This window comes from Mustela putorius, unplaced genomic scaffold (genome assembly GCF_011764305.1).
Source record: "Mustela putorius furo isolate JIRA1106 unplaced genomic scaffold, ASM1176430v1.1 tig00001451_pilon_pilon_pilon, whole genome shotgun sequence".
In the NCBI taxonomy this organism is placed as follows: Eukaryota; Metazoa; Chordata; class Mammalia; order Carnivora; family Mustelidae; genus Mustela; species Mustela putorius.
In genome coordinates this window covers 1,695,762-1,718,738 of record NW_025421748.1, presented here as the reverse complement: position 1 = coordinate 1,718,738, position 22,977 = coordinate 1,695,762, and the positions used below count along the sequence as shown (strand labels likewise).

Genomic DNA, 22,977 nt, shown 5'->3' with positions numbered 1-22,977 from the left:
AGTTTCTGATACGACACAAAGTGAGCTTTGTCAGCAAAACCCTTGCTGCGGTTCCCAAAACAGTCTCTTCAGAAACAACGGCTCCTGTGACATTTCACCGTAAAGCCCAGAAATCAAAACCGACTGATCTGGGTCTGGAAGCTCTTTGCCCTCATCAGGGACACGTGGCTCCTTGCACGGCTGCTGTGGGAATGTCTGACAGGGTGAACTCATGGGACCAAAGGCACCTTCTTCGCACTGGAGGTGTCCTTAGAATCATTGTTTTCTTAAAGATCTTACTATGTGTTTGACAGAGAGGACATGAGCAGGGGGAAAGGGCAGAGGGAGAAGCAGACTCCCTGCTGAGTGGAAGCTCAGGCTCGGGCTCCATCCCAGGACCCCGGGATCAAGACCTGAGCCGAAGGTGGACTTTTCACCGACTAAGGCGCCCAGGCGCCCCAGAATCATTTATACTAACCTGCCTGCCTGGGTCTTAGTTGTCAGGCTGAGGCCAGGGCACCCGAGTGCCAGCTGGAAACTGAACCAGCCCAGCCCCTCTCTCTCAATGTGAGACCTTAAAAAGGTCCCAAGGAGTTCGCCTGAGTAAGTCTTCCTCCTTCCATTACTAACGTACAATTATCCTGTTAATAAATACCTCAGACCCCCTCCAAGAGGTGGGTGCCGCTCCTCTTTATGATGCAGGTGAACTAGCACATGGGGGCAGGAAACGCATGTGGGGTCTCCAAACTGTGGACGAGTCCGAATCCTGCCCCGGCCTCTGCTACACCACACGGCGCCTCGCCGTCACCATCACGCCACTGTCTTCACTCCGAGTTGGGACCCATATATCAGGGGACCCAGACTCAAGTGACAGGGATGTGACACAAAACAAGGAGTCCATTTTTTTTTTAAGATTTTATTTATTTATTTGACAGAGAGATCACAAGTAGGCAGAGAGGCAGGCAGAGAGAGAGGGAAGCAGACTCCCTGCGGGGCAGAGAACCCGATGCGGGACTCGATCCCAGGACCTGGGATCATGACCTGAGCTGAAGGCAGAGGCTTTAACCCACTGAGCCACCCAGGCGCCCCAGGAGTCCATTTTTTAAATAAAATAAACTACAGATGAGATTCCTGAAGTACGTTCATTACAAAAACATCTCCAGCTGGTGGAAAGTTTGGTGGTTTTCCACGTATGTGTCAGCCGCTGGCTGCGTCCACGGCCAGACGCCAAGTCACACTCTTCCTAGAACCAGCGCGATGCCCGAAGGTGGCAGGGATCGGCGTCTGCTTCATCAGGATGAAGTGCCAATGTTCTGGAGAACGACGATCGATAATTAAAACACGGGTCGGATTTTTCCAAAAATATCATTAGTTCAAGGGAGAGATTTCGGTTGTGCCTCTGTGACGTTTCAGCTTTGGTCTGTAGTTGTGGTTTTGTTTGTGCAAACAGAACAAATGGTCATTTTGCCTTTTCTCTTCAGAATTCCCTCCCTGTGGGCTCACGTTGTTGAAGGTCATGAGGTGAAGCTCTTGTGCCCTCCGACATAGTCTGTTCTCGCTTCATGACCTTGAGGTCTTCCTTCCTGGGGCAGGAGGCCTCTTGTGTTTCGGAGTCTGTCCTGCCAGCTCTGATTCACAGGTGCAAGTGCTCTTGCTGGCTGTGAGATGGGGGGCGTGTGGAGGGGAGCCTAGGCTGGCACAGGCCTGGCGCGGGAAGTGCGGAGCTGAGGCTAAGTGGGAAAGTGGTGAAACCAGCTCCTGCCCCTGTGCCTTGCGAGCTCCGCCAGAATGCCACCTCCCTGCGGCTCGCTCATTTGGTTGTTTTGGTCCGTTTGCTCTATAGAAATCACCGCCCAGTGCAAGCCATCCTCCTAAAATCAAGGTGAAGAGCTCGCCTCTGATCGAGAAGCTCCAGGTAAGCGTAGAATGGTTCCCCGTGGCTACTCTGATGCCCCCATCTCTTATCCGACATCCACATGCCTCTGGGGCTCCTGAGGGTAGGACCTGCTGTCACCTGAAGACTTGATCTCTGCTAACCGGCTACGAAGGATGAGTTCTGTCTCGGGACAAAGGGCCAAACTATAGATCCCACCAAGCACGAGCTCCGTACTTAACAGCTAAGGGTTGGTGGATAACGGGGTGGCCCGAGAGTCTAGCAAAAGACATGGGCACCTGGGTGGCTCAGTGGGTTAAACCTCTGCCTTCAGCTCAGATCATGATCTCAGGGTTCTGAGATCGAGTCCCGCATTGGGCTCTCTGCTCGGCAGGGAGCCTGCTTCCTCCTCTCTCTCTCTCTGCTTGCCTCTCTGCCTACTTGTGATTTCTGTCAAATAAATAAAAATCTTAAAAAAAAAAAAAGAAAAAGAAAAAAAACATGATAGCGCAAGAAATGCTCCAGGACTAGCCAAGTCCTCTCCCCCAAGACCTGAATGCCCCCACAAACCATTTCAGTCTCACACAGAACGGAACCTCCGCGGCTGGACATTGCGTGGATTTGCCCAAATCTGTCGTTAGTACAGCCTGCACCACCCCCCATCACCTTGTAGCCCTCGCTACTGTGCCCATAGCTGGCTGTCTGTCCTGGGGGGTAAATGAACCGTGTGGCACTGACCTTGAGCCCACGGTCTTTTGGGGTGAGACAAGACATCCACGCATGATACAACAGATGACATACAGATCTACGTTGTGTTAGCCGCCCAACTCCTGCTGCTCCAGACTGGGGTTTCTCTACCTGGCAACACTGAGGCCCCGGGGGCATGTTGTGGCAGGGCACTGCCTTCTGCATTCCAAGATGCTTAACAGCATCCCTGGTCCCTACCCGCTAGAGGCACCAGCACTTGTGACGATGGGAACCATCTCTAGGCAGCAGCAGATATCTCCTGGGACACCCTCCCCATCCCAGGTCAGAACACGGCTCTAGAACTTTAGAACAAGAGAGGACTAGAGTGGGCAGGGGTAGTTAATGAAGGCTTTATGAAATGCCTAGACCCTGAGTTGGTTCTCAAGGATGGGAGGCTGGAAAGGAAGGAGGAAGGTGCTCCCGTTGTGGGAACAGCATGAGCTAAAGCTAAGAGGAAGGTTGGCATCGGTCTTGGCCGGGCCTGTGGAGGCTTCCTGGCTTTCACCACGGTCTCTGCCTGGGCACCCAGCAGAGCAGCCAGGCCTTCGTGCTCCGCACCCTCCTGTCCGGGCCCGTCTGGGAAAACCAGCTCATCAGCCTCACCCCAAAGCCGTTATGAGGGATGTGTCGAGACGAGTAGCCACAGCTCCTGCCTCCACCTCTGGGAGAGCCCAGGGATTTGGCCCCCCGCCTGGTTTGGGGTTAAGCAAAGCATCTCCAGTTTCTGGCCGTGAGCCCACCCTGCGCAGGGTGTGAGGGGGCTCCCCTGACGTTGAATTCCTACCGAGAAGCCCTGATTGCATTCCAGCTCCAAGGGAGGAGTGGGAGCCGCCTGCCACACAGGAGGCTGCCAGGGTCCCATGTTCATAAGGAGGATCTCAGAAGGGTCTCCAGATGCGCACACCATGCCCGAGTACAGGGTAGCCCAGGACCTGCACCCTTGCCTCCCCACCCCCATCCGAATGCCAGAAATTCGTTCCCACGGGCTCTGTGCCCCCAGGGCTGTTCTCCTTCCCTTCCCCATCTTTAAGGAGTCTCTCTGGGAAGCAAGCAACTGAGAATAAGGCTGTGATCGCTAATCATTCTACCTCATTAAGAATGTCAGCAACAGGATGACAATTTGGCCAGATCCCATAGGAGCCTTATTTTGTTAGAAAGGGGAGGGGGCAGGGGGAGCCAAGAACTCTAAGAAATGCATCATCCACTAGACTTTTCATCCAAATATTCTATTAGATGAGTACGGAGTATGGATTTTCCTCCCAGGGGTAGTCCATGATTCAAAGTTCAGGTTTCCTGCTGGCCAGCGAGATGTATTTTATTTGCAAGCAGTCTTAGAGGCGGAACTTCCAGCTTGAACTTGGGCGGGGAGGGAGACATCAAAGCTCTAACGCCCCACCCTGAAGCCCTGTCACCGGGCCTGTCCCTTGGTGCTCCTTGCTGCTTTCGGGCAAGGCTCGGGCTCACGGCGTTGCTATGTAACTTTTCTGTTTTTCATTCTTACCAGGACTCAGCCTGTCCGTGTTACAAGTTCTTTCTTCAAATCACAGTCGAACATACTGACACTTTCCTAGACATGAGTAACTCCGTGTCGTCTGCGGGTCCTAAAGCACACACAGGGGTTCTCCAAACCAGCAGAGCTCTGGCAGGAGGAAGGGAGCACCCGCACAGCTCTGGAGGGAGGGGCGGGTGGTGGCAGGACACAGCAACGGGACCAGGTCAGAGAGGACTCTGGCGGGCAGCTAACCAGTTTGGACAAAGAAAGAACCCGAGACTCCGGCTACTTACTGGACTCAGTGGAGATCAGACAGCTGTTAGGAGGAAGACCCGAGTTTCGCAGACCTCTCTGTCTGTGTGGACGGCTTCCCCTGAGCCATCTGTCCCCTCCCTGTCAGGCTTCCCTGCTGTCTGCTGGTCTGGAAGACGTCTGTGCAAGGGTTGGGGGACCCAGAGGGTGACAGAGCTAGAAGGAGTGCCCGTAGCGCGGACCGCAGACCACACAGCCGTCGGGCACCACGGCCTTCTCCATAGCCGTGGGATGGAGCTGGGCCTCCCTGCCCCTCCGCCAGCCCAACTCCTGGCTCCCTGAGGCCTCAGTTCCCTTTAGGTCACCTTCCCTCGTGTTGCCCTCCGAATTCATCTGAGCCTGGTTTTCCCTGCCCCGCGATGGCCCTGGGGCACCCACACTGGTGTCTGGTCCACGAGCCCCTCTCAGAAGGGCTGGGCCGCCTGCTGTGTGCACCCCTCTGGCCATCTACCAGCAAGCCTTGAGGGACAAGCCAGCCTGGCTTGAATCCCAGGGCAGGCTCTGCGGCCACTTTCCTGATGGACACAAGAACAAAATGGACCGTGTAGGGCTGCTGTGTGCCAGCAAATAGTCGGCGTTCGGGAAGCAGGGACTGCGAGGGGCTCCCTCGAGAACGGGGACCAAGAGGTGGACCTGCTGCGACACTGTGTGTCTGCACATGCTGGTAGTTGCCATTTCTGCTTCCTCGTCTCTAAGCTGGGGCTGTTCCGTGGCATTTTTGTTGGATCCAAATCAGCACTTTCAGGGTATTCTGGAACGCAGCCTGTGGTCAGTCAGGGAGCAGGAGACAGCTCTCGTGGGCACTGCTTCCGGGCCCGGGACATGACACGCACACTTGGGATGGTGGATACTTGGTTAGGAAGCAACACGTAAGCCTCGTGTCACCTGTGATTGGTCCCCACCGGTTCCAGGCCCACATGCCCAGCAAGCTCCAGAAGAAGCGCTCGTGGTCCCCCACCGCTATTTAACAAGCCTCCCCTTTTCTCGGCAGGCCAATTTAGCTTTCGACCCAGCGGCCCTGCTGCCTGGGGCCTCGCCCAAGAGTCCTGGGCTCAAGGCCGTGGTGTCACCGTTCCAGAGCCCACCCTCCACTCCCAGCAGCCCTGGCGTGCGGTCTCAGGAGCCCGAGGACGTGCCCGTGAGCTTTGACCAGCCTCCCGAAGGGAGCCGTCTGCCCTGTTTCAACAAGGTAGTGTCTGGGCCCGGAGCCCTGGGGAGCGTGGGGCTCCTCTGAAGAGATGGGCAGGATGGTCTCGAGTCTCTGCCCTGAGGACGCTGGCACTCTACTCAGAGCTGCCTTTCAACAGGAGGAAACTTTTCCTGTGGCTCCCGCTCACCTGCCTCCTATATCGTCTCCCAGAGCTGTGCCCATCACCCGGAGGGCCGCCTGGGGGATGGAGCACTCCATCTCTGTGGAGAGAGGGCAGAGGGTTCAGGACAGGTCCCAGCTGCTCAGACTGTTGTGACAAAAACTGAGAAAAGTCTGAAGGCCTGATCAGTGACCCACACAGTGGGTGGGCAGGGTTGTGAGGGTTCCGAAACACGCGACTCTGGTGCCCCCTCTTCCTGCAACTTGCTCCGTTGAAAGAACATCCAAACTGTACCCTTTGCACAAAAGGACGTGGGGCCCATTTCTGTAGATGCTGCCATGATAGTGAGAGAGTTTTCCTATATCAGACCCTCGGCCCTACTGGACACGGTAAGAATCGGAGCTCCAGTCCAGCACTGTCCGGGCGGTGCCCAGAAAATTGGGGCCAGAGCCCGGCAGGGGCCAACATAAAGGGATCTGAGGCCTGGGGATGGCAAATGGATAGAACTTTAAAGAAATGGATGGAAAGAGTGGGGTCTTCCGGGCCATTTCAGAAAATTCATGGGGAAAAATCAAATGGGTAGAAACAGGTAGAACCCAGGGAAACAAACAGATGCTAAGTCTTGAGCCTGCGGGCTGGGGATAGAGCAGAGATCCTCCAGCTCAGGGTAATGGAAAGACCCCTGTCAGCAGAGAGGAACCCAGGGCAGAGCCTCCTCTCTTCATGGGATGCTCACCAGGGAGACGTGCAGAGGGAGGGGCGGGGCCGGGAGGGAGGGCTGCCACCTGGTTTTGATGAGGGAGAGGGGGTGCTTTAGCCTTCTGAGGGCAGCAGGGACCCTGCTGTGACGTCAGGGCCAGGCCTTGATAACCTAAAGGGCTGGCAGCACCATGGTCTCAGGAAAGGGCCTGGGAAGCCCTACAAGAATAAGATTAAAGGTTTATGAAATAAGATCTCATCTACATATAAAATTTTAAAGGACACAACACTTGCATAAAGCAGGGCATCCACATAAACATTTCCACCGCGCTTCTGGCAAAGTCCACTGGGCCTAGATGAGGCCCGAGTGACCGGGAGGCACACACACTTCCCGGACCGGACAGGATTGTCACACGGCTCCACTGGACGGTCCTAAGCCTTCTGCTCCTGGTGGACCGGAGCCCAGGAAAGAGAGGGCGTGCAGCTTTCCCGGGATTAGCCAGCTCTGCAGAGGGCTGGGGGGGCCAGGCTGGGGAAGGGGGCGAAGCTGGTCACCGGCTGTGCGGCTCTGTCCCCATGAGGTCCCTGAGCAGGGCTAGGCCAGCTGCAGACCCCTAATGCTCTTGTCTGTTGGGTTCACCTGGGTCAAAGTAAAAGGTCCTAAATGTTAAAACATGACTCTTATAAAAAACAGACATTGATTTTACTCAGCTCGTCCATTTGTGAGGAAACCTGTAATATGGAAAAGCTCATGCAAAGAACCTCAAAGACCTGGTTATTTATAGGCAGCTAAAAAAAAATGTTGGTATTAAATTGCTAAATTCGACACCGAACAGATTAATGTTTTACAGGATAATGAAGGTTATCGTTTTTAGTGGATGGAAAGCATTTGCATCTTTATGAGGCAAAAACCTACAGGTCAGCTGTGACTTCACAACCCCAGATACCCAGCACGCAGGGGTCCGTTTTCCTGGAAAGTCAAGGGCCCTTGGGGGCCGGCTGAGGAAGCCGCAGACTGACATCGGAAGACACGCCGTCCGCTTGGCCCTTCTCACGGGCCGCGACTAACTTCTCCTCATGCTCTTCCAGGTGCGGACGAAGGGCTCCATAAAAAGGCGCCCTCCCTCCAGGCGATTCCGGAGGTCCCAGTCAGACTGTGGGGACCTGGCCGACCTCAGGGCCCCCGCGTCATCCCAGGAGAATGGTGCCAAGGAAGAGAATGGGGACGAGGTGTTCCCACCCCACAGTGAGGCCCTGGGTTCTCCTCCTCCCGGCGAGGGGCCGGCGGGGGCCCGGGAGAAGCCTCCTCTGAGGAGGACGTCCAGCCGAGCGGAGAGGCAGGAGAAGGGCCAGGCCGTGGATGACGCGCAGCCGCCCCAGAAGGCCGTGGGGGGCTCTGACAAGGAGGCCAGCCCACGTCCAGCCACAGGGGAGGCTGTCCCGCCAGGCCAAGCCTCCAACCCGGAGGCCGAGAATGGTCGCAGGAGCCCCACAGAAGGAAAAGAAGAGACAGAAAAGAGGGAGGCAAAGGAGGCGACGGCAGCAAAGGAAGACGATGAGCCCAGACAGAGCCGAGACGCAGCGGGGTCGGCAGAGGGCGCTGCGGGGGAGGCCCCAGCAGGCCCTCCCCGGGGGGCGGAGGTCCCCCACATCCCGGAGCAGGGCAAAGGCGAGGAAAAGGACGAGGCAGGGGCCGTTCTGGAGCCAGGCTGCTGCCCCAGCGAGGAGGCCCCCGAGACAGAGGTAAGCGGCCTGCACGATGCCAGGAGGCGGCCAGGGCTCGAGTGTGTCTGCTTATGCGTCCTCACAAATCAGCTCAGTTGGGCAGAAAAAAGGCCCCGGATTGACAGCCCATTGTGGATGGTGAGGGGACAGAGACACAGGAAAGGGAAGCAGACCCAGGAAGCCCGGGAGACCAGCAGCTCCTTGGACACGCTAAGGAAAGCAGAGTGTGGCCCTGGGCAGGGGGTTCCCTGGGGAAGCCCAAAGCACAAGCAAGGGGGAAACCGTGTGTGCGTGTGTGTGTGCATGTGCATGTGTAGCGTGTGGGAGGAGGCTGGAGAAGCTTCGGGGTGAAGATGGCATTCGAGTGGGGCCATTCGAGGAGGAGGCTTTGTGGCGGACACAAGGGCACAGAGGCAGGGGGTCCCTCGGCCCTGCCCACCCCCCTTCCTGGCCCTTCAGCAGCCCCTTCACTTGTGTTGAGCTGAAACTGCACGTTCCTTTGTTACTGTCGCCCATTGCTGCTCACGAGGTGCCCACGTGCCTTCCACATCCCTGTCTCGGCAGCCCCAGGCCTTAGGGGCTTTACCTCCTGCTGCTCCACTGTCATGGCCCCTTCCTTACCTCTACAGTCAGACTCACCCCCACCACCGGGATTCCTGGTCTCCAGACCTGCCCTACACAGTAGCACCCAATTCCTCTTCCTGAAAACAGCATCTCAAGGTCTATGCTCCTGCCCCAGACGCTTTGATACCACACATTGGAAAATCGAGTTCCTGTTCCTCTCCGTGCTGAACTTTCTCCCAACTTTCCCTCCCCGCCATCACGGCGCCCACGCCTCCAGCCGGCCTCCAGCACCCACCGCCCCAGGAGAGGCAAGGCACCAGCCCATGTATCCTGCCGTGGCCTCCTCCATTGACACCTACACCCCCAGTGGAGATTTCCCTTGGTGCCGCCTCGAAACCGCCCCACTACCTCCATGTCCTCCGCAGGCGTCCCCCAACCGCTCCAGTGAGACAGCCGCAGGGACCCCTGCAGTCGCTTACACTCAGCACAGCGCGTTCCGGTGGCCCAGGGCCCAGGCCGTGGTCACATGCCGAGGACACTCTCGTAAATGTCTCTGCTTCCAGCCAGAGACCCCATGGTCTGAGGCGTGGTGCAGCCGCAGCCCGGAAGGAGCCAGAAGTCATGCTTTGGGTTGAATGTTGACTGAACAGCGATTTTCCCTTTTGTTAGAGCATCCACCTTCGGTTTTGGGTTGTGTTCTTTTCCCACTTTTACGCCACCAAAACTTCTGAAGCAGTGGAGCGGGAGGATGAGACGGAGCGAGAGTGGATGCGTAGGTGGGAAGCCAGCGCGGCAAGGGCGCGGGAGCCGGGCGTCAAGGAGCAGGCGAAGTCACCTAATAGTTGAAGGTTAAATCCTGACTCCGCGACTTCCTAGCTGTGTGACCTAGGGGAAGCCACTTGACCCTCCTGTGCCTTCACGGCTCCACCTGCGGAACGGAGCTAACAGAGTATCTAACGTGTCTTGCTTTTGTGAGGAATAAAGGAGCCGGTGCTGTGGAGCACACCGCGTTGTCGCCACTGCCACTGCCGCTCGTGTTACATTCTTGCTGGGTCCGCTGTCCCCAAGGACATCTGCCGAGCATCAGGATGTCCCCCACTGTCTTCCCAACTCATCTGTTCCTCCTGTGTTTGCAGGATAACCCCCCTGTCCAGGACACTAAGATGTGAGGAGCTCACCGTGCCTAGTGATGTGGCTGCCGGAGACGCCTCTTTCAAAGGAGCAACAAGAGTAGCAGCCAATGAAGCCATCACCGACGCAGAGCTCGTGGAGGGTCTGGAGCGGCCCGAGACAGACCACGCTGTTTCTAGGCCTCCACGCTGACATTCTCCCGCAGGTAGAGATCAGTCAAAGGCCGGCAGCCTTGCATCACCTTGAGTTCGTGTCTCAATGGACTTGGTTTAAGAAAAAAAACAAAAACTTAGAACAGTTTACTGTGGGGACAGCTCCCCGGAAGCCTCGCCAACCTGGGGGCCTGGCTCCTACTGCACCCACCTGTCCCTGCGGCTGACCTCAGAACTGGATTCTGACTTAGCTTCTCAGATTTTGTTTTGTGCAAAGCAATAGCCTTTTTAACGCTCTGAACTTTTTATGATTCTCAGATGTGAGTAAAAACTGATTTCAGGTGGGTGGAAACAAAAGCAAAGACTGTTGCTGAAATAGAAGTCCCGTCAGTTACAGAAGACCTCGGCTATGGAAAAGCTTAAATTGTGGAGACCCCGAGACAACCTCTCAGCTTTTTCCACATGGGAACCGGCCAACCAATTTTTAAAACATTGGCCTGGAAGCGGTACTTACTGCACCATTTAAAAATATGTATTAGGAACCTTTGCTGTCCGGGACTTTTCCAGTCTGTGGTACCCAGGGAGGGGACAGGCTCAGCCCACGCTCTTCCCAGGGGAGGAGGAGGTGGAGACGGGCAGATCCAGAGAAGCAGATGCGAGGTGTCACGGTTCTGCACGCGCTGCCTTTCCTCACCCTGAGGGCAGAGTGGGGAGACCTTAACAATGCCCGCCCTCTGACACATCTTGGGGAGGAAATGTGCAGTTCTGCAAGACGTCCTTGAGCCTGGAGTAGGTGCTTCCTGGGAGGTGCTGGCGCATCTGTTTTGAAAGGTACAGGACAAAGACATATTCCTACCTTCCCTGGGAAGCTGCTCTTGAATCAAAGCCCAGGCTCCCTTTCCGGATGGGATTGGGGGGCCTGGGTTTTCAGCCTCTTCTCAACGGGTTGCTCTGGCTTTAATGTTCGGTGTGGAAAGTGCAAGGGGCTTTGCAAGGAGCAGGGGCCATTTCCTCTCCCCTCCTGATGCATAGCTGTTTATCCAAATACTCGGTTAATCTTTGGTGTTGGTTCTCATCCGGGGTGGAGGGTTTCAGCGTCTCGTTGCGCTGATGTGGTAGACGGAGCAGCTGTTTCTCTGAAGGTCCGTCCGGCAGCCTCCTACCCTGACTTCAGAAACCATGTCCCAGACAAAAAGGCCTCTGTCCCTGCCGGTACCTCAGCGGTCTCAGTACAGTTTTATAGTACAGTACAGGCTCCTAGGACCGTTTTCCTAACTCCAGATAGTGTTCGTACTTGGGATATATATTTTTTCAAAGATTTTTTTTTCCAAAAGTTTTTTCAAAACTTTTAAAAATACAAGCATTTTCTAGACCTTGTAACTCAGTTAAGCCCGAAATTTTAAGTTTTATGTTTTAGCAGGATTTCGGAGCTAGGTGTGTTCCAGTTATTTTGAGGTCCACATAACCCTTAGCTATCGCTCCCTCCCCCGTCCACCCGTCTGTACCTGTCCCTCTCCTATCTGCCCGTCCATCTATACCAACAGAGATGTGTTACCCCCTAAACAATACATGATTTTATTTACGTATGTCTTTGGGTTGTTTATGACACACACATCTGGGCCAGAGTTTAGTGAATGTGTGCGTGTTTGTGAGCATGTGTGACAAAAGAAGGGACACCTGCCACTTTCCTTTACTTGAAAAAGGAATAGGCCAGGCAGCCTGGGATGTAGCTGTGAGAACAAAACAATCTTTTGTCTGGAGGCATGACAGCTACAGCAGCAGGTGGTTAAGGAACAATGCATAATGACAAGAATGGGACCCCAGAGGAGCAGCCGTAATGGGGTCAGAATGATTTTCTACCGGCGCAGTTCCTAATGCTCACGTTATTGGATCTACCTTGTGAGAAGTCCGAGGCCCTTTCCCGGGCTGTGGGCCGTGGGTGCGGGATTCACGAAGAGCTCAAACTGTCTGGATTCCGAGGCTGTCCTGCCGTGGGTCACCATCCTTCCCGAAGCAACTGCGATTATGTGACGTGTTGCATTTGCAGATCTGGAATTTCAAAATTGGGAATCCGAGAAATCCATTTGTGTCTTAGTTAGCACAAAGCCATCCCCGGGCCAGGAAGACTTGGTTTGGTTCAGGCTTCCCTGATAGGCTTGAAGGAAAAACACGGATTTCTTCACAGCTACAAGGCTGGAGAGAGGAGTCAGAGGTGTTGTGTTCCTCCTCTGCCTCTGTCTTCGGCTTGATTTGCATACTGTGTCTTTCCTTTCTCCAGAAAGGGAGCAAGAAAAACAAAAACCCTGAATGCTTTGAAGGGAGATGCCAGTATTTGATCTGAGGCTGTTCCATGGTTTCAGCAACATGTGGGACAAGTAACCAGGTGACCACAGGAAGCCCAGGGGCCTCCACTGTCCTCCCTGAGCTGCCCCTGGACAAAGCTTGGTTTGCCAGTCAACTAGACCCTCAAAAAACATATGTCTAACAAAGGGTTAAATTAGTGGACAGGCAGCCAGTAGTTCATCACCTCCTTTGACGAGACACTCTTGGCCACGTGACTGTGTAACAGAGTTGATGAATGAGGACCTGCTGTTGCTAATGAAAGAAACCCAACTTCAACTGGCCGATAAAATCCAGAAAACTGGGGGCGCCTGGGTGGCTCAGTGGGTCGAGCCTCTGCTTTCGGCTCAGGTCATGATCTCAGGGTCCTAGGATCGAGCCCCGAGTCGGGCTCTCTGCTCAGCTAGTGGAGCCTGCTTCCTCCTCTCTCTCCCTGCCTCTCTGCCTACTTATGATCTCCGTCTGTCAAATAAATAAATAAATAAAGTCTTAAAAAAAAACACACAGAAAACTGTATCTATCTATGAATCTCTCTCTCTCTCTCCCTCCCTACATACTGAATAATATAAGTTAAAAACCCGTGGATAGGCCTAAATACAATACTCAAGCAATATCAGAAGGCTCGCTTTGTTTTTTGGTCTCTGCTTTCCTCTGTGTTGGCCGTATCTCCCAAGCAGGCCCTTCACAGCCTATAAGCCCAATGGAAAGAGCTTATTCTTTCCCAATAGCACCGGGGAAAGAAAACCTACAAAGGATTTCTATAAACCCTGTGTGGATCACATGTTCATACTGGAACCAGCCTTTACGACTGAGAAGCTGCGGAGATCAGACCGGCCAGGCCTGGGTCGTGTGACCTCCGGCGCTAAGGGCTAGGTTAGCCACTCCTGTGCAGTCTGCAAGGACTGTGACTGAGGACAGTGGGTGTCCAATGGGGTGCTGTTACCAAAGGAAATTATTCTGGAAGATCTAAAAAACACAGCAACAGATGTGTCCAACAGCGCAATCCCAGACACACCAATCTACTATTGCATGGTTTACTAAAACATTAAATTTTGTTTGACCCCTCAGCAAGATCTCATCAACGTTGTGCTTATGGGCCAGGTAAACATAGTAGGAGCAGAATGCTAGAAAAGTCTAGGGGCAGGAGACAGAATTTTCTGACTTCCCAATCTTGCTTGGGACAACCCAGGCTCCCACTCAGCCCAGTGACGTCCTGGACAGAGTGGCTATGGTTGCCGAGAAGACTTGTGCTCCAGCACTGCCCTCAGATCCCTGGGGAGCTGTGGAATTCCAGAGAGGCTCCGCTGTGCCCAGACGGGCAGGAAACCATGGCTCTTTGAGACTCCGGAGGAGGAGACAATGTAAACGTTGTGTACTTCTCAGTGAAAAGGGAGCCTGGGTAAAGCCACCGACCTCCAGAACCAGAGCATAAAGACTTCTTACTCCTTCTAATCCTGGAAAGCTGTGGCCTTCTCCGTGGGAGCTGTAACACGCTGGTCCTTGCAGTGCCAGGGAGGGGCTAGGAGGAAAACAGGATGCAGAAGGAAGGGGTCAAAACAAGCAAGCCCCCCCACCCCCACCAGCTACTCCTGTAAGTAATGATTCTGGCCCTTCAAGGTGTCATTTTACATAAAAATCTGAGAAAATTACTTGAATTTAGGCAAACCTGTAATGTCAGTTATCACACTTCTCAACCAGTTCTTTTTAAAAGAGTAAGTGGACTGGATTGCACTTAAGCAAGCGTTCAAAGAAGACTCTAGAATGACGATGTACGGTTGGTGCTCAAGAAAACAGTAGGAGCCCTGACATTAGTTGTTACCGCTGGATGGACCAAGGAACCCATGGGTGCTGGATGGCTCCAGGAACTCAGTCCCATCATGGCTGCACCAGCCCCCTCAGGAGTGACCATAATAGCTTTACTGACGAACTCCAGAAGGAGCTGGGCTGAAAAATCAAAAGGGCCTGTTTTACACTGCCTCAGAGTCTGTGTCTCTTTTCTTTTACCAAGCACAAAGAAACGCAGAGTTCTTAAGGTATGATTTAGGGTGCCTGGGTGGCTCAGTTGATAAGTGTCTGACTTCAGCTCAGGTCATGATCCCAGTGTCTTGGGATTGAGTCTCACATCAGGCTCCCTGCTCATCGGGGACCCTGCTTGTGCTCTCTCTCTATCAGATAAAAAAATGAAATCTTTAAAAATAAATAAATAAAGTGTAATTTAAAGGAGTTAATTATCCTTATTTTTTCTTATTATAAAAGCAATACATCTTTATTTTAGAAAATCTGTGGAGGAAAAGAAAAATAATTAAGAAAAAACATGTTTGGGAGCCTGGGTGGCTCAGTGGGTTAAAGCCTCTGCCTTCGGCTCAGGTCATGATCTCGGGGTCCTGGGATCGAGTCCCGCATCAGGCTCTCTGCTCAGCGGGGAGCCTGCTTCCTCCTCTCTCTGCCTGCCTCTCTGCCTACTTGTGATCTGTCTCTGTCAAAGAAATAAATAAAATTAAAAAAAAAAAAAGAAAAAGAAAAAACATGTTTATAACTCCCCTACCAAGAAATAGCTAGTATTAAGATTTTATGGAGTTTTTCTAGTTTTTTTTAATCTGCATATGTATTTTTGCTTTAATTCTTGTTACAAAATTAAGTTCTCCGTACATGTAATTGTGCATCTTTCCTTTTTGTAACATACTACCTGGAGCGAGTCTTCATAAACAATCCCACTTCTGATCATGAAAACTATACACTTTTGTCCTTTTCTATGCGGCCAATACCATCCAGAGCAAGACCGAATCTATATAAAACAGAGGGGCAATAAGATCCGCTGGTGGAAATGGTATTCCAGAAGAACGTGGTTCTTTCCACAATCTCAGCCTTAGATTTCGATCACCTTAGGACTTCAAAACTTGAGGACTCTCAAAACTTAAATCAAGTGAAAACTTTTGAATGAAAAAAGAAACACCTGAGGCAGTACCAAAGATTCACCTCTGATGATTCAGGGACTACAAAATTCAGGGGAAGTTATGAGATAGACCTCAGAAAAAGAACCATTGAGGGAAACCATGTAGAAATATTTTTAGTAAAAAGGAGCTAGAGCTATTATAGGATATTGGGCTGGAGTTTGGAAAAGACACACATTCTCAATCAGATTCAAGTTTCTGTTTGGATCAGGGCATGGCTTGTGGTGGTGAAGCAAATCTGACAGTTAGGACAACCTCAGCAGCCTGAAAGTCAGTTAGTGCCTAACCTCCGGGGCAACAAATAAGGCTGAGCACACAGTCCTGACTCCAGTCCTGGGTGCCGAGTCACCGAAGAGTCCTCTGAATGGCAGACCCATGTGCTCAGATTGGATTCTCACTTTCGGAGACTAACGTCAGGTCAGAACAAAGTTTGCACCCCTTGGGTCTAGATTGGGTCTGAATTCAGGAGCGTGCAAACATTAGTTACAAAATAGGAATGAAAATGATTGTTCCCTGTTCCAAGGCCTCCACCCTGACATCATCCCAGAGTTACTCTAACCATCTCCTAATGGACCTACTCTATTTGTTTATTTGACAGAGAGAGATCACAAGCGGGCAGAGAGGCAGGCAGAGAGAGAGGGAGAAGCAGGCTCCCTGCTGAGCAGAGAGCCCGATGCGGGGCTCCATCCCAGGGCCCTGAGATCAGGACCAGAGCTGAAGGCAGCAGCTTAACCCACTGAGCCACCCAGGTGCCCCAGGACCTGCTCTAACTTCATCATCTTCCACTCATACATCTGACCCCAAGTCAAAATTATCTTCGGTTGTAGTTTTAACATCACGACCATTCTCAAAAGCGTTGATGCCACCAGATCCCTTTAATAAAATTAAAATATTAAAGCATGGGTTTTGGGGCACCTGGGTGGTTCTCTGCTCAGCAGGGAGCCTGCCTCTCCTCCCCCTCTCTGCCTGCCTCTCTGCCTACTTGTGATCTCTGTCAAATAAATAAATAAAATATTTAAGAAAAAGAAAACAAAAAGCAATAGTTCATAAAGTATGGGTTACCAACTTCTCCAAGAGCCACTGGTCCTGTTCTCCCAAGCCAGTTTCCATCTTACTGGCAAACCAGCCGAGCTAGGTTCATTGGCATGAAATTGCACCAGGAGCCATAATAGTTGTCACGGTGGTCATCTCTTTTGACCGTATTACCTCAGAAAATCACCTAAAACATGAAAAATGTGTACGCACAGAGGGGCCAGTCAAGCAATACTTACACCAATGAAATGCTGGGCGCGCCTTCTGCAGCCTGCGGGGAATTAGGCTGTCCTGCCGCGTTGTCTTGATGGCACAGGTTTAAGTCACTAGGAGCGACTTAAGGGGTAAGAAAGCAGGTGTGGGAAGTGGCCGGGCAGAGTGGCCGGGCAGAGGCAGGAGAGGCCTCCGGAGGAGAGGAGGTCTCGGACAAGGGCAGGGTGTCCAGTTCCACGCGTGGTCCAAGCGCACAGAGGGCTTAGCTCGGACGGCCGCCCTCCCCAGCCACGTCCTCCTGCTCCAGGGTTAGGGTTAGGGTTGGGGATGGGGTTAGGGTTGGGGTTGCGGTTGGGGCTGCGGCTGGGGTTAGGGTTAGGGCTCTGCGATGTCAGCGGGGCCAGGCTTGGCTTTTCAGCTTTTGCTGTTGGATTTGAGGTGTTTACACCTGAAATCCCCTCTAGCCCCGCTCACAGCCCCGCCAAGGGCGCGAGCTCGGGTCCTGACCTTCCGTCGCCGAGAGACACCCCGGGTGCCCGCGGGCCTCAGGAGGAAGGGGGCGGGGAAGAGCAGAGAAGCAGGTGGAAGGTGCGGAGCCAGACCAGCGCGGACCCTCGCAGGACCGTCCGACAGCGAGGCAGCAACAGCTTCCACAGAGCGGGGCCGAAAGGAAGCTTGGGGTCCAGAAACCGGCTGCAGGAGCCAGGACCGCCGCCGCTCTGGGGTGGTCGGGGCGGAGGCGGGCCGCAGGTGGAGGCGGGGAGGAGGCGGGGCCGTAGGAGGGGCCGCAAGTGGAGGCGGGACGCAGGTGGAGGCGGGGAGGAGGCGGGGCGAAGGAGGGGCCGAGGCGGAGGCGGGGTCGCAGGTGGAGGCGGGGCGGAGGCGAGGCCGCAGGTGGGGCCGCAAAAGGAGGCGGGCCGCAGGTGGAGGCGGGGAGGAGGCGGGGCAACAGGAGGGGCCGAGGCGGAGGCGGGGTCGCAGGTGGAGGCGGGGCTGAGGCGGAGGCGGGGCTGAGGCGGAGGCGGGCCGCAGGTGGAGGCGGGGCTGAGGCGGAGGCGGGCCGCCACCGCGGGGCCCCTCCCGCCGGCCGCAGGGGGCGCGCGCACGCCGGGTCCTCCGGGTTCCCGCGGGCGGCCGGACCCGCGTTGCCCCTGTCCCGCTAGCCAACCTCCCGCGGCTCCCAGCGCGCCCCCCGACGTCCCGCGTGCCCTCTGCTGCGGCCGGGCGGTAGCACGTGGGAGCAGCACGTCCGACGTCCTCGCTGAGCTCCGCACCCGCAAGCCCTGGCAGGGGCGGACGACCCCACCGCGGACGCGGACGTTCTCTCTTCACCGTCCTCTGGGCTTTCCTCCCCGCGCGCTGGGCCGCCTCCAGCCGCGGCTCCCCTCCGAGGGCGCGAACCGGGGGCTGCGCCCGCTCGACGAGGCCCCTGGCGCCCAGCGAGCGCGGGCGGAGGCGGGCACCCGCCGGCGCCCTCGCAGCCGCGGCCCCTCGCGCGCCGTCCCAGCCGGGTGCAGCGTGGGCCGCGGCGCAGGGTGGCGACCGGCCGCACCCCACAGGCTGAGCGGCGAGAGGGGCCCCGGGGCGCACGGCTGGACGGGCGCGCGGTGCGGGCGGAGGACGCGTCGCCGGCCGGGCGGGAGCGCGGCGAGAGGCGGCGCAGGCTGAAGGGAGGCGCCGGGCGCCGCTCTGCCGAGAGTGGCTCGTTGGTCTAGGGGTATGATTCTCGCTTCGGGTGCGAGAGGTCCCGGGTTCAAATCCCGGACGAGCCCAGGCTTTTCCTCCCCGCCACGCCCTCCGCTGTCCGCGGCTTTTTTTCGTCCTCACGCAGCCCGTTTACAGACACGACGACTGCGGCGCCGGGGCTCGGGCCGTCGCTGCTCCGGGGCTGCGAAGCGGGAGGCCGCCGCGTGTCCCCGTGCCTGCGGCGGACAGCGCGACCCGCGGCCCCCAGAGCACGCGCGCGGGGAAAGGAGGCTCCGGGCGCGGGCGCCACCCCTCTCAGCCCCGCACCGGGCGGGCGCGGACGAGCGGCGGCGCGGGGAGGGCGGGCAGGTGCCGAAGCCACAGCGGCGGGCGGCGCGCGCCGGAGCGGGGTCCTCCCCGCGCGCGTCTCGGGTGCCGGCCGGGTGGGAGCGGCGCCTTCAGACTCCGCAGGGCCCGCGCCCTGCCCACGACCCTGCGTCCGTCCCGGCAGCTCTTGGGTGTACCGTGTGCACGAGTCCAAAAGTCTCAGTTTTGCGTCTTGCAGCAGCACGTCTTTATTTCGAGAGTGAGGAAAAGAGGGCTCGTCCGGGATTTGAACCCGGGACCTCTCGCACCCTAAGCGAGAATCATACCCCTAGACCAACGAGCCGGCGTGACGAGCTAGCCCCGGCCGTGCTAGAGGAAGCTGCGCCGCGCGGTCCGGCGCCCCCACGCGGCCGCTCGGGCGTGCTGCTCGCGTCCTTCCGGCTCCGGCTCCGCGCGTCTCCTCGCTTTCCCGTCAGGAATCCGACGCGGAGCGCGGCCGCGGTCCCGCCACAGCCGCGACCGACTTGCCTCTCGGTCTAGGAGCCGCGACGCTGGGATCCTCGCGGCTCACGAGCTGCGGCGCGTCTGCGACAAGGTCCTCCGGCAGGAAGGTTCCCGAGTCGGCCTCACCCAGTCCCGCGAGCGACGCTTCCCGCGGATGGTTTCGCGTCTACACGGTCTCGCAGGGTCCAGACGCCGCCCGCCCGCCCTGAGTTCGCGCCTCCGCGTTCCCGCTCCAGCGGTTCTCCTCAGCGGGGACGTCTCCTTCCTCGGGGAGCGGCCCCGAACCCTGCCCTTCCCGGAGACCTTTTACCCACATCGGCGTGTGGTGCGGGACCTACGTGCGGCCCGACCGCGTGTGCTGCGGGACAGGCGTGTGGTGCGGGGTCGGCGTGCGGCCCGACCGCGTGCGCTGCGGGACAGGCGTACGGCCCGACCGCGTGCGCTGCGGGACCCGACGCCGGCCCTAGCACTGCCGTCCGCGTGACTCTGTGCGACGGTGTCCGCGGTCCCGCGTCTGTCCGGAGGGCCCGCGTCCGGGTCTCTCTCGAACCCGTAGCGCTGACGCCCGCGCGAGCACGGCGCCCCCTGAAGGACGGTCAGTTCCCGGTTCCTCAGCCGTCCCCGTGCCGGTCCTCCGCCCGCGAGCAAGTCAGCCCGGACAACCGGCAGCCGCGGCGGGGCGGCCCGAGACCGACCTGTTCGCTCACTGGCTTCGCGTCAGCGTCCGCTCCTCTGGCCGCGACCCCGGCGGTTTGCCCTGCGCCCCGGACCCGGGCCCGCAACTCGCTCCCCGCAGGTGGCCGCTCGCCGGTGGCAGGGCCGAGCTCCGGCTCTCCCCGCGGCGGGGGGGCTTGGCTCGAGGCCGTCGGAGCCGGAGTCCGGGGCCCTCCCTCGGCCCGGCAGGAGGGCGAGCCGCCCCGGAGATGCTCCTCGGCGCTCGGAGCCCGCGCGCTTGTTCCCCACGACGCGCCCGGGGAAAGCGCCCTGGACTCGGGGGAGGTGGTCTTTCTCACGAGAATGGCGACGCCGGAGAGTGCGGCTCGGACCATGAACCGTCGCAGCCACCGCAGGTTTCGGCGAACCCGAGCTTCGCGGTCACTAACGGGTCTCTGCCCGCCCCCCCCCGGAATTGGCTGTAGTTGCGACTGTTTTCAGGATTTTCCTTCTCACTCGTACCGCTCTCTGGGGACTGGGGAGTAGTTTGTCTGGACTCTTCGGGCTCCTCAGAGCGTCCCGTTCGCCTCTCGCGGTGCTGCCCGAGGACTGACGGTGACAAAACTCCAGATGCCGGCGGCCCGACTCGCGGTGAGAAGCAAGACGGCCCGTGACCCCCCCAGGGTACCGCCCTCCCTTGGAGTAGAGATGTCACAGTGTCCAGGGGCACGAAGGGTCTTGAGAAACATTTCATCCCAGTCACAGCAAATGAAGAAGCCTTGGCACGTCTACTTTGACCGACGACACCTCTCTGAGGACCCCCATTATTTTTGTTCCAGTTTGGTGCCCAGAAACGCTAGACTCTGGGGAATTCGAATTTTCAGACCTTCAATATTTGCCCCCCTCCTCCTGCATGAAGCCATTCTGTCCATAGAAACATTAATGAAATCGACTTAGCTTCAGGCAAACCCTTCTCATGGTGGCCTGGGATTCATTTTTTATTCTGTCTGATATTTATTCATTAACAGTCAAATTCTTGGTGTTCCAGGAACCTCCTGCAATCACTACCCACAGATCACGGTGTTCCAATGCCTGTAGCAGCAGGTCTGTAAAGACAGGGAAGGAAGGAATGCCGCCGAGAATACCGGAAGTGGTCCCAAACATCTGGTTGAAATTTGGGTGCCTGTCACCCTTCCCTACTTTGTCCCATTAATTCCAGGTCCTTCTCTATTTGCCAGCAGTAGACGCCCCTGAGCGCCCCTTATCTTATCCCTATTAAGAAAAGATAAAAAGTCCTGAGAAATTCCCAAGGCCAACCCCTCCTTACTACTCTGTTGTACGCTCCATGAAGGAGGAGGTCTGTGAGGGCGAAGGGCCTGTGTCAATAACTATTATCAGAAGGCCTCTGCACATGATTCTCTCTTATTATTGATTCTGTAGGGGAAATTCTTCCCAAAGAGTCCCTTCTTTTCAGAGGCAGCCGTCCTTGAAAAGGACCCTTCTGACCTGACTGGAAGTCTTCGCTGATTCGGATTGTATTGTCTGAACGACATTAGCTGGCAAAGGGGACTTTCCCGGAGGAAGAAAGGGGTCTGTGAAGAGAAGGAAGGACCTTGGGCTAACAATAATGACTGGAATCCAAGGGGTTTGGGGCTTGTTTGTTTTCCCATTTACTCTCTATGGCAGGGTCAGAAACTACCTTGCATGACTGGTTTATTTTCTGTAACGTCTCTAGATTAATTTAAAAACATTCATTCATCTCTTCATCCAGCAAAAATGTCTAGAGCATCTGCTGTGTGCAACATGCTGAGTGTGTTCATGAGCAAAACAGAAACATTTCCTTCCCCGGGGGGAACACACACTCTAGGGAGACGAGACAGACCGTACATACAACCAAGAAATAAATTGCAGGGGGAGGGTTTGCGATTTGAACAGAGGGCGAGGACAGGCCTCTTTGAGAAGATGACATGAGAGCAAAGGAAACACCAGGAGACATGCATGTACCTGAACTGTTCCTGAAACAGCCATGAGGACAGTGTGGCTAAGAGCAGAGGGCAAGTGTGAGGGTAACAGGAGACCAGCATTCCTATGCGTCAGGCTCTGACTTGGGCCCTGGGAAAGCAGAAAGCTGTATGGCAAGTCCCTTATATCCCTCGAGGGGGACCACTGTATATAGGAGACAGACAAGTAAGCAGGTAACAGCCAGCAGGTGCTGATAGGATAAGAGTAACCTTTACCGAGAACTCACCACCTACACATTACTCTCAGTGGTGTTCGCAAAGACCTTGACACCTAAGTCCCATCATAGGTTTTCAAATCGCTGGAAATCTGAACGAGTATATGCGCTGTATATGCGCTGTGGTCATGTCTACACAGGGCAGTGTAGGGAAATACTAGAAACGGCAGAAAACCTTTTCAGAGGAACTCACCCTCTGGTGATGTTCTGAAAGATGGGAAGATAAATGCTGAGCGTCTGGGAGCAGAGGGAGGCCTAGGGCCTGAGGAATCCATAGAACAGAGCCCTGCAGGCCCCGGGGGCCAGCGCTCAACCTGAAGGCAGATTGAGGTTCCACGACTGGAGTATGGGGTGAAGGGCCCCAGACAGGGGCTCACAGAAACTACGCGCCAGCAAAGGGTCTGGACGTCATGCTAAGGACAAGAAGGAACCCATGAAGGCTCTAAAAAGGGAGTTAATGGGAAATCCATTCTATGCACTCTCTGGTGGCTGTAGAAGTTGTGGAAATATCCATGGAAAGTCCAGCCCCCTGCAAAACACCTCCGAGCCTGGGTGTTCTTGTTTGTTCTCTCTGGACCCTGGACTGGTCTTCCTCCCCGCAAGCTATGTGGAACTGGAGAAGAAGGGGGAGAAACTGGCTGGGGCTTGAATCTAGGGAAGAGGAGCTGGTGTGCTCAGTCTGGGAGTGGTCACATCTGGGTGTCACCCGGGAGTCCCTACGGAGGCCTGACAGCAACTAGTGCTCAGATAGACCAAGCCCTCCGACCCTTCCAAGAAAACAATGCCTTGGAATCCGTTTTTCCTTTACATCACATACTTGCCGGCAAGGGTATTCTATTGACTTGAGACTGGTGATCTGATCTTTCTTGTGAGCACCTTGTGGCCACATGAGGCTCATGTTCCATGTAGCCCTTCTGTGGTTTCCCTGACATCTAAGTGCCTTCTGATTGCCCATGGGGGTGTTGTCAGCATTTTAAGCTATGTTCAAGGCCCAGCATGTTAGCAGTCTTCCAAGACCAGGTTCTCTTCCTTGGCTTTTAGTTTTGGTGG

General features: G+C 55.8%; 1 protein-coding gene and 2 non-coding genes across 4 annotated transcripts in view; 2 read left to right on the top strand and 1 right to left on the bottom strand.

The window, feature by feature from the left end:
• Positions 1-11,570, top strand: part of RCSD1 (RCSD domain containing 1) — a 60,061-nt gene extending 48,491 nt beyond the window's left edge. For both annotated transcript variants that reach the window (XM_004779271.3, XM_045087790.1), the window contains 4 exons: positions 1,823-1,894; positions 5,395-5,592; positions 7,502-8,155; positions 9,838-11,570. In XM_004779271.3, the coding sequence (XP_004779328.1) occupies positions 1,823-1,894; positions 5,395-5,592; positions 7,502-8,155; positions 9,838-9,870 (957 nt within the window). In that variant the 3' untranslated portion in view covers positions 9,871-11,570. The remainder of the gene's footprint in view (positions 1-1,822; positions 1,895-5,394; positions 5,593-7,501; positions 8,156-9,837) is intronic.
• A 6,650-nt stretch (positions 11,571-18,220) lies between these two features.
• On the top strand, positions 18,221-18,292 carry TRNAP-CGG. Its single transcript has one exon. It is a non-coding gene; the product is annotated as a tRNA-Pro (tRNA).
• Positions 18,293-18,804: 512 nt separating this feature from the next.
• TRNAP-AGG lies at positions 18,805-18,876 on the bottom strand. The gene has a single exon. It is a non-coding gene; the product is annotated as a tRNA-Pro (tRNA).
• Between the last annotated feature and the right edge of the window lie 4,101 nt (positions 18,877-22,977).